General features: G+C 47.3%; 1 protein-coding gene across 2 annotated transcripts; it reads left to right on the top strand.

Annotated features, from left to right (window-relative positions):
• Positions 1-12,361: 12,361 nt before the first annotated feature.
• LOC136356465 (uncharacterized) lies at positions 12,362-14,414 on the top strand. Of its 2 annotated transcripts, XR_010741298.1 has the most exons (3): positions 12,362-12,506; positions 12,595-13,868; positions 13,950-14,414. XR_010741298.1 is itself a non-coding variant. In XM_066310368.1 (2 exons), exons 1-2 carry the CDS (start codon positions 12,377-12,379, stop codon positions 13,404-13,406), a joined length of 942 nt encoding a protein of 313 aa, XP_066166465.1. In that variant the 5' UTR covers positions 12,362-12,376; the 3' UTR covers positions 13,407-14,414. The 2 variants fall into 2 exon arrangements, 1 of the variants encoding a protein (XP_066166465.1); XM_066310368.1 differs by having other exon boundaries at positions 12,595-14,414.
• Positions 14,415-14,428: the final 14 nt, after the last annotated feature.

The raw sequence follows: 14,428 nt of genomic DNA on the forward strand, positions 1-14,428 counted from the left end.
CAAGTACCATCACCGAGTCCTACATTTATGTTCTTCTATTCTACTTCCCTCTCACAACAGTTGGTGCAGCTCCTTGTCGCTTGATTTCTTTCTAACGAGATTAAAAAATGTTAGGGGGAAGGAATTTTTATAATTTTGTAAATTTTATGTTGCAATTTATGTCATCGAGAATTTTTTTTACTAATGATCAAAAAAAGATTTTTTTTACTAATATAAGCCACTTCATTTTTTTAGGTAGGCTATATCGGTTACTATTGTGTTAGGTGGATCAGGTATCCGCGAAATTAATTCCATTACACCTTTGGGAGTGTTTGTTACCTTCTTTTGTTAATTTTGTTACCTTGCCACTAATTCATAGGCTGGTTAATTATTTATCGTTCCTAGTTTTCGTTTAAATCTTTTTTTTTGGAAAAAAAAGTTTAATTTGTTTATACATATCCAGATCGCTGTTGCAAGTTAACTTGAAAAACTATTGAGTGGCTTGACTACTTTGTCTTGGCCTGGGCTTGTTGTGTTTTGGATGACATCTTTAGTGCCATTTTTTTCTTATGTAATTAACTGCTGTGTTATTTATCCTAAATCCTATGTGCTTTCAGGTACATAACTTTCATGCAAGGATATGACTCGATTAGGGGATCAGGATGCCGATCCATTAGCAAGAGTTATTTGGGAGATTGGATATCTTTGTTGCTTCCGCTTTTTGGATCGCTACAATACCTACGAATGTTATTTACACTCATTTTGGTATGGTGTATTCATGGGAGGCACGTTTGTGACATGTAACACTATATATTTAGTCCTAGATAAGATCAACTCGTCCCATGCACGACCATGGAGTAGAGGAAGATTGTAAGATATGATGATGCATGGACTTGTAATTTGTCAATTCAAGTTGATAGGTCATAACCTTTATGTATGCATCATCACATTCTAGTCAACAATAATTATTTGATTTACTTTACATTAATTATCTATCTATTATATTATAATAAGATAAGTTTGAAAGGAAGCACCATATTTGCTGTGGAGGCTAGAAATTCTCACAGTAATTGAAGAAAAAGAAAAAAAAACTTAACTGTTTGATTATAGTGAGTTTATATTTTAATGGTTAAGATTGATCGTGTACTACGCAGCACACATGTACCTTGATATGAATGAATGTTCAAACTTGCATAATAAATGAATGTTTAACTTGATTGGATCGATCAATTAATATATAGACAATAATCCTAGACATGTGTTACCATTGTAAATTTCTACATTTATGCTCACTGGCATGCTATAGGTGTGTGTGTTCTTAGACTGGGGGTGTCAGGCAAGGACTTTCGACGATCCAAAAGACGATTGAGTGTTTAATTAACTGCACGTACATGGTTAGGAACAGAAGACCGGTAGTAGCAAATACTACTCCGTCCCATAAAAAAAGCAAGAGAAAAGTACAAATTACCCCCCTACCTTTTGGGTGATCAGTGTGATAACACCCCTAAACTCGAAAACTAGACATCACTCACCCCGAACTTTTAATACCGGACAAGAAACCCCACGAGCACTGTTGCGAGCAGTTTAGAGTTCGAATAGCACACGTGGCAGTCCAGTCAGCAATTTTTTTCTAAAAACAATAGCGGGCCCACTTGTCAGAATCCCCACCTCTATTTCTCTCCTCCTCTCGTTCTGAAGAGTGCGGCGGCGGCGGCCGGCCCGCTCTGGAGGAGTAGCGCGATGTGCATGCGGAGAAATACGGCGGCGCGGGAGAGGGTTGACGTGGCGGGGCGCGGCCAGTGGCATGGAGGCGGAGGCGAGTGCCGCGCGGTCGACGGCGAAGGTGGGGCGGCGGAGATAGAGAGCCACCACCACCATAGCCTCTGCCGCCACCGCCACCACCACAACCTCTTCCGGGGGAGAACGACGCCGGAGCTGTGGCCGCAGACAAAGACGGCGAACGAGAGGACCAAGGCGCAGGCCACCACCACGCACAACGCCATGTACCACGGTCGCCCGAGTTCGATAAAATCATTACTCAGTTTTTTGAGGTGGAGATAATAATCGATCTCGATCTGATGTGTCCATGGAATTCGGAACGTTTGTTGCTTCAAATCGATTCACAGTTGAGCACTTGAGCTCCTCCGCCATGCACGGTGGCCCAGAGCTTGGACGCCACCAAGAAGGAAGAAGTTTTTCTTTTTCTTTTTTTTATAGCTCTCCGCCCCATGGACTTCCGGCAGCCAACGCCCGTCGCCCCACCGACGGCACGGTGGTTAGCTGGCGATGCGTCGCTGTCACGGTGCTGACACAAGCCATGGCCGCCTCCGCCGCTGCACCTTCGCCGTCGACCGTGTCTCCGGTTGCACCGCCCTCGCCTCCGTCTCCATGACGCCGGCCTCGGCAGGCACCCCGCCGCTTCGCCCTCTCTCCCGCGTGCGGGACAGCGGGGCGGCCGCGCGTTTCTGAAGGAGACGGAGAAGAGAGAGAAAAGATGGGTGGGGAATCTGACAAATGGGCACACTATTTTAAAAAAAGTATTGCTGACTGGACTGCCACGTGTAATATTAAAACTCTAAACCGCTCGCAACAGTGTTCAGGGGGGGTTTCTTGTTCGGTTTTAAAAGTTCGAGGTGAGCGATGTCTGGTCTTCAAGTTTAGGGGTGTTATTCATACTCACCTAATAGTTCAGGGGGTAATTCGTACTTTTCTCAAAAAAGCAAATCCTAGCTACGAATCTGGACACACATATATTCAGTTTTATGGTTAGGATTAGTTTCTTTTTGGGACGAGAGGTAGGTCTGAATGTAACCTTAATTAGCAATAGCTATCTTGTGACCCAATCAACAAGTTTAGGAACAGTCAGTACAAGTGAGAGAAAACTCAGAAAGATGGCTAAATATACAAGGGCAAACAACAAGTCATTTATTCAGAACCAAGTTAAACACTTCAAAAAGGAAACATTAAATTATATAGATCTATGCTGCAGGATCCCCATACTTGTTATTCTTTATATGTAGCACAATATTCTGATTATTCTCTGCATACGTTTTTTTCTTCTTCCATTACATGTGTAAGCAATTGTTGCTTGATCTAGTTATTTAAGGCCCATAAACCCCAAAGGCCCAACAACGGCGTGCATTGGATTTTGGAATAAGTTCATCTGGGGTCTCTTAATTTTACACCGAATCCGATTTTCGTCCAACAACGGCATGGGCTTTTCTGGTCAAAACGTATCGTCTTTTATCACACTATCATGAGTTATTTTTCTTTGTTAACAATACTTGTTGTTTTGCCGATATTTGCGGGTTCATTAATTTTCTTTTTATACCTCATAGGGGAAACAAAATCGTTAGGTTGTATGCTATGTCTATAAGGATGAAAATCGAATTCGGTGTAAAATTAAGGGACCTCAGATGAACTTATTCCTCGTATTTTCTCTCTCGGCCTATTCCGTCGTCTTCAGAATACGCGCGCGGACTTGGGGGAGCCTGAAAATTTGCCGTTGCGTAGTACCACTCCGCGTCGCCGGCGCCGGCCAAGGCAGAGATCTTATTTGGAAGTGAAACGAAGTCAAGCCAACTGTCTGTCTGTATGACTACCGTATTCATCTTCGTGCTTCCTCTCCAAATAAAACATCATTTGAGGCCCGCTGGTTGGTGAATTTATTTTATTAAAAAAAGATAATGGAAGGTCAAGACTATTCAAGAGGTAATCTCTCTGGCCTCTGCAACTGTACGCATGACTCTGGGGCAATATATTAGTTGCAAAGTTGCAAATTACTAAATTCTAAACACTGAGTATTTCTGAATAGAGTGGTATAACAATCATAGAGGAACAGATAGATATGCAGCCATGCAGGTATCAGAGGTATAGCTATCTGTGACAGGTTCGGTGGCTTTCCTGCAGAATTATGCGGAAATACTGTCACTCGTCCGACAAGCCACAGCCGATCCTAATGGTAAATCTGGAAATACCTTGGGGGGTGTGTCCAAGCCCTCTGTGAAGGAGATACATACGAAGTCCAAATGGCAACCACCTCCAGAAGGCTGGGCCAAAATCAACGTGGATGGCGCGTTTGATCAGGGTGATGGAAGATGTGGTATCGGAGTGGTTATCAGAGACTGCCTGGGAAGAGTGCTCCTAAGCTCCTGGCGCTATCTCAGACGATGCTCTCAGGCAGAAGAGGCAGAACTTCTTGCTTGTTCGGAAGGAATCAACTTGGCAGCAGAATGGATACACTTGCCGGTGATACTGGAATCCGATTGTTTAATGGCAACAACAAGTATCGCAGGAAAGGATATGGAACGGTCTAGATGGACTTTTCTTCTTCGTGAAATAAAAGCGGCTGTTAGGCGTCTGCAAGAGGTGAGTGTGCACCATGTCAATAGAGAGTGTAATAGGGTTGCTCATGAACTTGCTCAGCTTGCGAAACGGACAGCTCATTGCGCGGTTTGGCGTGATCAAGCTCCGTCTTGTATTTTGCATGTGCTGCGGCAGGATTGTAATTTGGTGCCCTAATCAATAAAGCTCTCTATTCCCGCAAAAAAAGAAAAAAAAAAGAGGTATAGCTATCTGTGCTCACAGTTGGGAAGCTTCGCAAATTCAGGGATGTAAAACAAGCTATTTACTGAACAGAAGTAATGCTAGCCGTGCATTCTTAAGTCTGAACATGTCACACATTTTAGTTCAAAGACTTCAAGCTATTTCTTCTGAGACTACAATCTGCAGGAACCAAAGTTGTTATGAATCTGCAGGAACTAAAATCTCAGATGATAAGATCAGAAAGGCACACAGCCAAGCTCAATCACCAGCAAATCATCATTCGGGCATGGAGGGCTCAATATTCCCATTTTGCTTTTCGTGGGCGACTAAAGTTTCGCCGACCAAATTCATTAAAATCTTGAGGGAGTTTGATACAAATTACAACAAGTATGGTTGTTGCATCAGCATTTAAACACATAAGAACTAGCCCCGGGGACCCAATGAGAACAAACACCACACAGGGATTAGTCTCTGCGTATAGTAAACAAAGTTAAACAGGATAACATATGTACTGCAACTCTGCTAGTTCTAGAACAACAAAATGATTCAGATTTCTTTCAGCTTGAAGACAAATTGTAGCTCCATTTATCCAGAAAATGATGCATAGTCGTCACAAAAAGTTAAAGCACAAACACAGAGAGCTACTAGGCTCATGAATTTTCTGAATACCAAGTGCCAACATATGAATAGAGGCAAATACTGCAGTAATGAATTGTCTGCTTCAGCTTAGGGGAGAACCAAAACGCAGACATACTAATCAGCAGCTATCTCAAAAGAGAAATCATCAGAAATGGAACACAAATGCAGATGAAGAAAAAAAATTAGATAGCAACATGAAGACGAGTAAGAACCAGTTCGATGTCCCTTTGATTGACAGAGGTCGCAGTCGTCAGTTCGATCGGCTTCCCGTCCGGTCCAGTGCTAGGTGACGATGTAGTAAATCGCCACACCCCTAAAATGATGGCGACAGCACCGCCCAGAACTCTGTACGATGTCTGCGCGGAGTCAGTCGACGCGGGAGAAGGATCCGTGCCCGCTGGTGGTGGTGAGTCGACGAGAGGCGAAGAGGAAGTCGCTGGCGCGGTGGAAGGAGAAAGCCTTGCCGTCGCAAGCGGTGGCGTCGGGGGAGGCGGAGAGGTGATCTCGGTGGCAGGACTTGGCGTCGCCGTCGACTTCGGGGAAGGAGTCGGAGTAGTCGGTGGCGGCGGCGCGGCAACTGTCGACGTGCTCGGACTCGGCAGTGATGGCCCAAAACCGGGAGACGTTGGCCCAACCGGGAGAAAGCCTTTCTACACCCCAAAAGCTAGCTCATGAGGTGAGGGACCCCTCCCCTTTTAAGTTGGTGCCACTCCCCCTAAACTTTCAATGTGGGACTATTCCCAACAATCTCCCCCGTCACACATTGGTGCCCCTTAGCCCTGACCGGGCTCCACACACGAGCACATACAGGCCTCACACCCGCGGTCCACTGACCGGCCCAACACATAGGCACATACGGGCCTCACACCCGCGGTCCACTGGGCTTCGGGCTTACACCACACGAGTGTGCACGGCACTTAGAGAGATTGTGGGCCCAGCTCTGATACCACTTGATGGCCCAAAACCGGGAAACGTTGGCCTAACCGGGAGAAAGTCTTTCTACACCCCAAAAGCTAGCTCATGAGGTGAGGGACCCCTCCCCTTTTAAGTTGGTGCCACTCCCCCCAAACTTAAAAGATCACAAGATCACACACTCTGATACCACTGTTAGCTAGAACACAAGATCACACACACACGATGGAGAATTTGTCTCGGCACTGCACCAGCAAATGCACACACGCACACTACTGCACTTGTATTCACCACACTCTGATTAACAGGCTAATTACATGGCTTAAATAGCCCCACACGCACACACACACACTTAGCCACGTTTAGCCACACAACCCGGTCAATCAGTTACACAACAGACTCCACGAATATGCAGCAGGATCACCTCCACTAATCCTGCATGCACGCACTAATTTCTCCACTCACCAACTAATTTCAGTGTGCGCATGTAGTTCAGACTTCACTCATCCTTCCTACATGCACGTCCTGAACAAATCAGCATGCAGCTGCGTCTTTGACTCCAATTAGCACACTAATGACACGCTAATCTACCGAACTCCCTGCACTACGCCAGATCCTCACACCTCTGACGGGATACCTGTGACGGGCAAACGAATTGGTCAGTAGTGACCATTACCTTTGACGGGTTATACGGGATGCCGTCACCGGTGAGGCATCTGGCCGCGGCCCGTCACAGGTATCCCCTCACCTGTGACGGGCCGAAAGGAAAACCCGTCAGAGGTATACCAGTGACGAGTTTTTCTTCCAACCCGTCACTGGTATCCCCTCACCTGTGACGGGCCGATACATTAGAAGCCGTCAGAGGTGATGGGCCGCCACCTGTGACGGCTTTCATTTCTGGCCCGTCACAGGTGAGCGGATACCAGTGACGGGCCGTTGAATAGAAGCCCGTCAAAGGTATGAGCAATACCTTTGACGGGCTTTTTTTATCTAACCCGTTTGAGGTGTGTTGGGTCTATAAATACCCCCAAACTGCCAACTGCTTTCCATCCCGACCATTGTACTGTTCACAAATCGGTTGGGAGGGCAAGGGGGGCGATTTTTTGCTAAAATTCAAGGTAAAAAACACATTATTCTCCATTCATTCTCAACATATCGATCATCATTTATTTTTCTTCGTATGTTGTTGATTTCAGATGGATCGTAGATGGATGTACTATGCGCATCGTTCGTCTACCGAGTATAGAGAGGGGGTCACTGAATTTGTCACATTTGCGGATAATGACAGAAAAAGTAGGATGAGCATGCACATGTTGTGCCCATGTAGGGACTGTAAGAATGAACAGATGATCGAAGACAAGGATGAAGTGCATGCTCATTTGATAATGAATGGATTCATGAAGAAATATACCTGCTGGACCAAGCATGGAGAGCAAGAGGCGCCTGATGTCGCAGCTGAAGAAGTGTTGGATCAGGATGTAGAGAACACCGCCGCAGCTTGAGAAGGCATGTTCGTACCTTCTCCTTTAGGTGGAGAGACCATAGATTTGGACACTCAATGTCTATCTACAATGTTGCATGACATTGAAGACGCAGAGGACAACGACAGAGATTATGAGAAGTTTAGTAAGTTGGTGGAAGATTGCCAGATGCCGTTGTATGATGGATGCAAGTCGAAGCACAGCAAGTTGTCATGCGTGTTGGAACTGATGAAGCTTAAGGCTAGTAATGGCTGGTCGGACAAGAGTTTTACAGAACTCCTTGAGCTGTTAAAGGATCTGTTGCCAGAGGGGAACAATTTACCTCAGACGACATATGAAGCGAAGCAAGTATTATGTCCGTTGGGCCTGGAGGTCAGAAGAATTCATGCATGTCCGAACGACTGCATTTTGTATTACAAGGAATACGCTGAGTTGGATGTCTGCCCTATCTGTGGGGGATCAAGATACAAACGAGCAAAGAGTGAAGGTGAAGGAAGTAAGTCAAAGAGGGGAGGCCCAGCAAAGGTGGTGTGGTATCTCCCAATTGCGGAGCGCATGAAGAGAATGTTTGCGAACAAGGAACAAGCTAAGCTTGTGCACTGGCATGCCGAAGAACGGAAAGTCGATACTATGCTGAGGCACCCAGCAGATTCAGTGCAGTGGAGGACAATCGATAGGATTTACCAGAAATTCTCAAATGACCCAAGAAACATGCGTTTCGCAATGTGTACGGACGGCATTAATCCTTTTGGTGATTTGAGCAGTCGTCACAGTACATGGCCAGTTCTGCTTGTTAACTATAACCTTCCTCCCTGGTTGTGTTTCAAAAGAAAGTACATTATGCTTGCCATGCTCATTCAAGGACCGAGACAACCTGGCAACGATATCGATGTGTTCCTTGAACCGATAATCGATGACTTCGAAAGGCTATGGAATGAGGGCACACGAACATGGGACGCATATGCACAAGAGTATTTCAACCTCCATGCGATGCTGTTTTGTACCATCAACGATTATCCGGCCCTTGGCAACCTTTCTGGCCAAACTGTGAAAGGGAAATGGGCGTGTTCGGAGTGTATGGAGGAAACAAGAAGCAAATGGTTGAAGCATTCACACAAGACGGTCTACATGGGTCACAGGAGATTTCTCCCAAGGTATCACCCGTATAGGAATATGAGAAAGAATTTCAATGGACACAGAGATACAGCCGGACCCCCGACAGAGCTAACAGGGACAGAGGTGCACAACTTAGTGATGGGAATAACCAACGAGTTTGGAAAAAAGAGGAAAGTTGGAAAGCGAAAAGAGAAGAGCACATCGAAGGAAAAAACAGAGGAGCATGTGGAAAAACAAAAGACAAAAGAGAGGAGCATGTGGAAAAAGAAGTCAATATTCTGGAGACTACCATACTGGAAGGATCTTGAAGTTCGCCACTGCATAGATTTGATGCATGTCGAGAAGAATGTATGCGAGAGTTTAATGGGATTACTGCTTAACCCAGGTACTACAAAGGATGGTCTCAACGCCCGACGAGATCTGGAAGATATGGGTGTTCGGTCGGAGCTACATCCCATAACCACGGAATCCGGCAGGGTTTACCTTCCTCCAGCCTGCTACACTCTCTCGAAAGAAGAGAAGATTGATTTGCTAACATGTTTGAGTGGTATAAAGGTTCCATCTGGTTACTCATCAAGAATCAGTAGGCTCGTTTCACTGCAAGATCTTAAGTTGGTTGGAATGAAGTCGCATGATTGCCACGTTCTTATCACACAGCTGTTGCCCGTTGCAATAAGGAATATTTTGCCTCCTAAGGTGCGACACACGATCCAGCGGTTGTGTTCCTTCTTCCATGCAATCGGCCAGAAGATCATTGATCCCGAGGGACTAGATGAACTACAGGCAGAACTTGTGAGAACCCTATGTCATCTTGAGATGTACTTTCCTCCAACTTTCTTTGACATAATGGAACATCTTCCAGTGCACCTTGTGAGGCAAACAAAGTGCTGTGGTCCAGCATTCATGACGCAGATGTATCCTTGCGAAAGGTACCTGGGGATCCTTAAGGGTTATGTACGGAACCGTTCACACCCCGAGGGGAGTATCATCGAGAGTTACACCACCGAAGAGGCCATCGAATTTTGTGTGGACTACATGTCAGAAACATCTTCAATTGGATTACCACGATCTCATCACGAAGGGAGGCTTGACGGTGTTGGTACTGTTGGAAGAAAGACTATTAGGTTGGATCGGAAGGTGTACGATAAAGCTCATTTCACGGTACTACAGCATATGACTGAGGTGGTGCCGTACGTTGACGAACACCTTGCAGTTATCCGACAAGAGAACCCAGGCCGATCAGAGAGTTGGGTCAGGAATAAGCACATGTCTTCTTTCAACGAGTGGCTGAAGAACCGAATTGCCAGGTTGCAGAACTTGCCTAGTGAAACACTTCAGTGGTTGTCACAGGGTCCTGAATGGAGTGCCACCACCTGGCAAGGATATGACATAAATGGATACACCTTTCACACGGTAAAGCAAGACAGCAAATGCACAGTGCAGAACAGTGGGTTACGCATCGAGGCTGCTAGTGACGGTGGTCGTCGTGATCAATACTATGGTAGAGTTGAGCAAATATTGGAGCTAGATTACTTGAAGTTCAAAGTCCCGTTGTTTCGTTGTCGATGGGTCGATCTTCGCAATGTAAAAGTTGACAATGAAGGTTTCACCACTGTCAACTTGGCTAACAACGCGTACAAGGATGAACCGTTCGTTCTCGCCAAACAAGTTGTTCAAGTGTTCTACATAGTTGACCCGTGTAACAAGAAACTACATGTTGTTCGTGAAGGGAAAAGGAGAATTGTTGGATTGGACAATATTGCAGACGAGGATGATTACAACCAGCACGTCCACGGCATAGGTCAAGAAATACCTCTAGAAGAGGAGGAGGAAGAAGATGAAGTTCAATATGCACGTGTCGACCATGAGGAAGGATTATTTTTGTAATTTATGTACGTAGTTTATGTCTACATGTCTGTTATCTGTATGACTCTAATATGTTCGCAATGATCAATAGTATATTGCTTATGAAATAGTCAAATAAAATAATTAAGTGAAGCACCCACTAGAAGTGAAATAAAATAATTAAGCAAGTATAAGCATTGGAAATAAAATAATTAAAGTAGTATAATAATGAAGTGCAATTACTACTGTTAGTGAAATAAAATAATTAAGTATAAAAAAATATGTAGTGTATGTGAAAATATGTTAAGGAAAATAAAAGAACTAAGTGAAATAAAATAAAATAAAATTGCTCTAGGCAAACTCACCTGTGACGGGCTCTATCTGTAGGGCCGTCACAGGTGACCTCACCTGTGACGGCCCAGAGTGTTGGGCCCGTCACAGGTGGTCTTACCTGTGACGGCTCCACGGTTGGCGCCCGTCACAGGTGAGGCCACCTGTGACGGCCACATAGTTGGAGCCCGTCACAGGTGAGTTTGACTAGGGTTGACCTAGGGTTGGACATCTTCTAGATCGATCCAGATCCGGCGCCCACTCTCACTCACTCACTCTCTCGACCGCCGCCTCGCCTCTCCACCGCCGTCCTCGCCGCCGCCAAATCCGCCGCCCTCTCGACCTCTCCGCCACCCTCTACGCCCTCCTCTCCACCGCTGCCTCGACCTCCCCACCACCGCCTCGACCTCTCCACTGCCGACCTCTCTGCCGCTCACCCTCTCCGCCGACCTTCCCGACGCCGGCCTGCACCACCGCCGCCGCACTCACTCTCTCGACCGCCGCCATCCATCTCCACCGCCATCTCCACCGTCGCCATCTCCGCTGCCCTCCTCGCCGCCGCCCTCTCTGCCGCCATCTCCGCCCTCTCCGCCGCCCTCGCCGCCTCCTTCTCCACCGCCGCCTCCTCACTCACTCTCTCGACCGCCGCCGTCCTCTCCACCGCCATCTCCACCGTCGCCGCCTCAACCTCTCCTCCGCCCTCTCCGCCGCCATCTCCACTGCCCTCTCTGCCGCCATCTCCGCCGTCCTCTCCACCGCCATCTCCGCCGCCGTCTCCACCGCCGCCCTCGCCGCCGGTCGTCCTCTCCGCCGTCCGTCCATCGACTTCCCCGACCTCCCCGACCCTGACCTCCCCGACGCCGGGATCCCCGACCACCGCCGACCGCCTCGACCTCTTCGCCACTGCCTCTCCGCCGCCGCCACCAGGATCTAGGACGACTACGGCCTGCGCCGCCGTCTCCAAGTACGCCGCTTCTCCAAGTATGCCGCCACCCTCCCCCATTCCTCCTTTTTTCCGATGGATGAATTGCATTGTTTAGATGAATGAAATGTGATTTGTTGTTTCGATTATTGGTGCTGCTGTATAGATGAATTAAATGTGATTTGTTGTCTGTGGATGTTTTGGATGAATGTAGGGGCTAGATTTTATATACATGATTTTGGTGCAGTGAATCTTAGCATCAATAGAGGATCTTAGCATGAATTTTGCTGCAGTGGATGTTCTTTTCTTTATGGATAAGAACAGATTATCTACACTTATTGATTTATATACCCTTGTTGTCTATGAATAGTTGAATTGTTGTTTATATACATGATTTATATACCCCTGCTGCTGCTGCCACATAAATTATTGTGGGCTGTTTTATTATCTACACTTGCCCCTTGCTGTCTATGTTTGCCCATGCTGCTGCCTATGGTTGCAACTGTTAGTTAAAACTTGAATGTGTAGCTAGTTTGCAACTTGGATGTGGATTTAAGAGCCATTTGGACATATAACCATTCATAATCTTTTTCGCGAAAGTTAAACCATGTCAACGCCCGGCGCAAACCCGCCCTCCCCAACACCTGCGAGGATCCAGGAAGAAGCAAACCCAGCCACAGAGGCAGTTGCCGAAGGTCATCCCGCGACAACGGCGGTCCAACAACCCGAAATTCATGGTAATTTATAGGATAAATTTTCACCACATGACCACATAAATTTTAGCTAGCACCCCTTAGCAAATATTGCCTTCTGTTTGTGCTGCAGAATTGCCGCAGGAACAACATACGTCGATGTCGGGCGAGACAAGTGCAAGTAGGTCTAGTAGAAATCCGCGGTCACAAAATATATGGCCGACCACAGTGCAAGTTATAAGAGAGGTTGACGCTAGTGGTAGGCCCACGGCGCCCAGGACTGTCATTGGAAGATGGTCTAACTGCTGCGGGCTAGCGGCACGTGAGAACTTCGGGATCCTCCATAAAGATATCGGGAAGGTCACAGAAGCCGAGAAAGAGCGAGCTTGGACGGCAATGGAGAAATGGTTCACATTTCCAGCCGAAGCAAAGGATAGGCTCAAGCGGAAGGCATTCCAAAAGATGGGCAAAGCTTGGAAGAATTGGAAGTCGAAGCTCTTCACCGAGTATGTCAACCCGCCCGGCAATCATACGCCGTTCGATGAATACCCTCAAATAACCGAAGCGGTGTGGGAGGAATTCTGCTCTCTCAAGACCACCCAAGAGTTTAGGGAATCCAGCGAGGCACATCGCGTACTGCAACAGCGGAATGAGCACCCGCATCGGCTGGGCACCGCAGGGTACATCGGCAAGGAGGCAATATGGGCCCAAGAAGATGCAGCCGCTGCAGCAGCGAATGTCCCTGCCCCGTTTTCAGACATCCCTGAACAAAGAGCTCGCAACTGGGCGCGGGCAAGGGGTAAGGTCAACCCGGACGGCTCTGTCACATTTGAGAACAAAAGTGATGCCGTCGTCTATCAGGAACTGGTGAGTTCACTACTTAACCTAACTAATTTCCGTTCGTATAAAGTACAAGTTCGTATAAACGACTATCTTCTTTTCTAGTTGGGCTTGGTTGCTGAACAAGCTTCACAAAGCGAGGTTGAGTCCGCACCGAAGAGGCGCGAAGATGACATCCTCACAAAGGCGCTCGGAACCAAAGAACATCCTGGCCGAACTCGGGGAATTGGTAGCGATGTGCCCTGGAAGCATGGACTCCCTCAGTACAGCTCCCAATACAGGAAACGGAAAGTCTCCAAGGAAGAGAGGGACGCTCGTTTGAAGGCCGAACTTAAGGTTGAGGTCATTCAAGAACTAGAAGCTAGCATGAATGCAAGGGTGGAAGAAAGGGTTAACAAGGTGCTCGCCGACATGAATATACCCCGAGTCACAACACCTGCTGTGCAACCAACTCCTCGTGTACAACACGACGCGAGTCCGTCACAGCATAGGAGTAGTTGTGCATCCACAGAGGTGCCGGCCCCTGGTCTCCCGATCGCACCACTAGCTGCAGTGGACCACATCGAGGTAATTGTTGTTATCCGATCCATATCTAATAAAAGACATTTACACATTCCAATATTAAATTCAAACTTTCACCTTATGCAGGGCGCAGCACAGTGTGTCCTACTAGCGAGAGTCCACCCAACTTTCGCTCCTGAAGTCGCTGAGGGCATGGCTTTCAAGCCCTCGGTTACAGACAAGGTCCACGGCGCAGACCTGCTAGCTGGGTATGCCAAGGTGTCCATCGATACAGTAAAGGACACCTGGTCAGGCTATCCGCTGCCCGTGCCCCCAAATGATGAAATCATGACTTTGGGCGATGCGCGCAAGACGTTCATACAATGGCCCAAAGAAGACATAGTTGTGAAGATGACTCCTCGTCCAAGTCGACCGACGGAGCTTACACCTCCCAAGTGTAAGCTATCAATTGAGGCTCCCCGTGGACCGGCATTGTCAGTACCTCATTCTCCCGGTGGAGCTGATATGGACTTGGCAGATATAGCTCAAAGCTTGGCTCCAATAAAGACCACAAGAAAGGCCGATAGCTCCCCACCACTTGTCAAGGGCCAGAAGCGTGAACGCGG

This window comes from Oryza sativa, chromosome 5 (genome assembly GCF_034140825.1).
Source record: "Oryza sativa Japonica Group chromosome 5, ASM3414082v1".
Taxonomy (NCBI): Eukaryota; Viridiplantae; Streptophyta; class Magnoliopsida; order Poales; family Poaceae; genus Oryza; species Oryza sativa.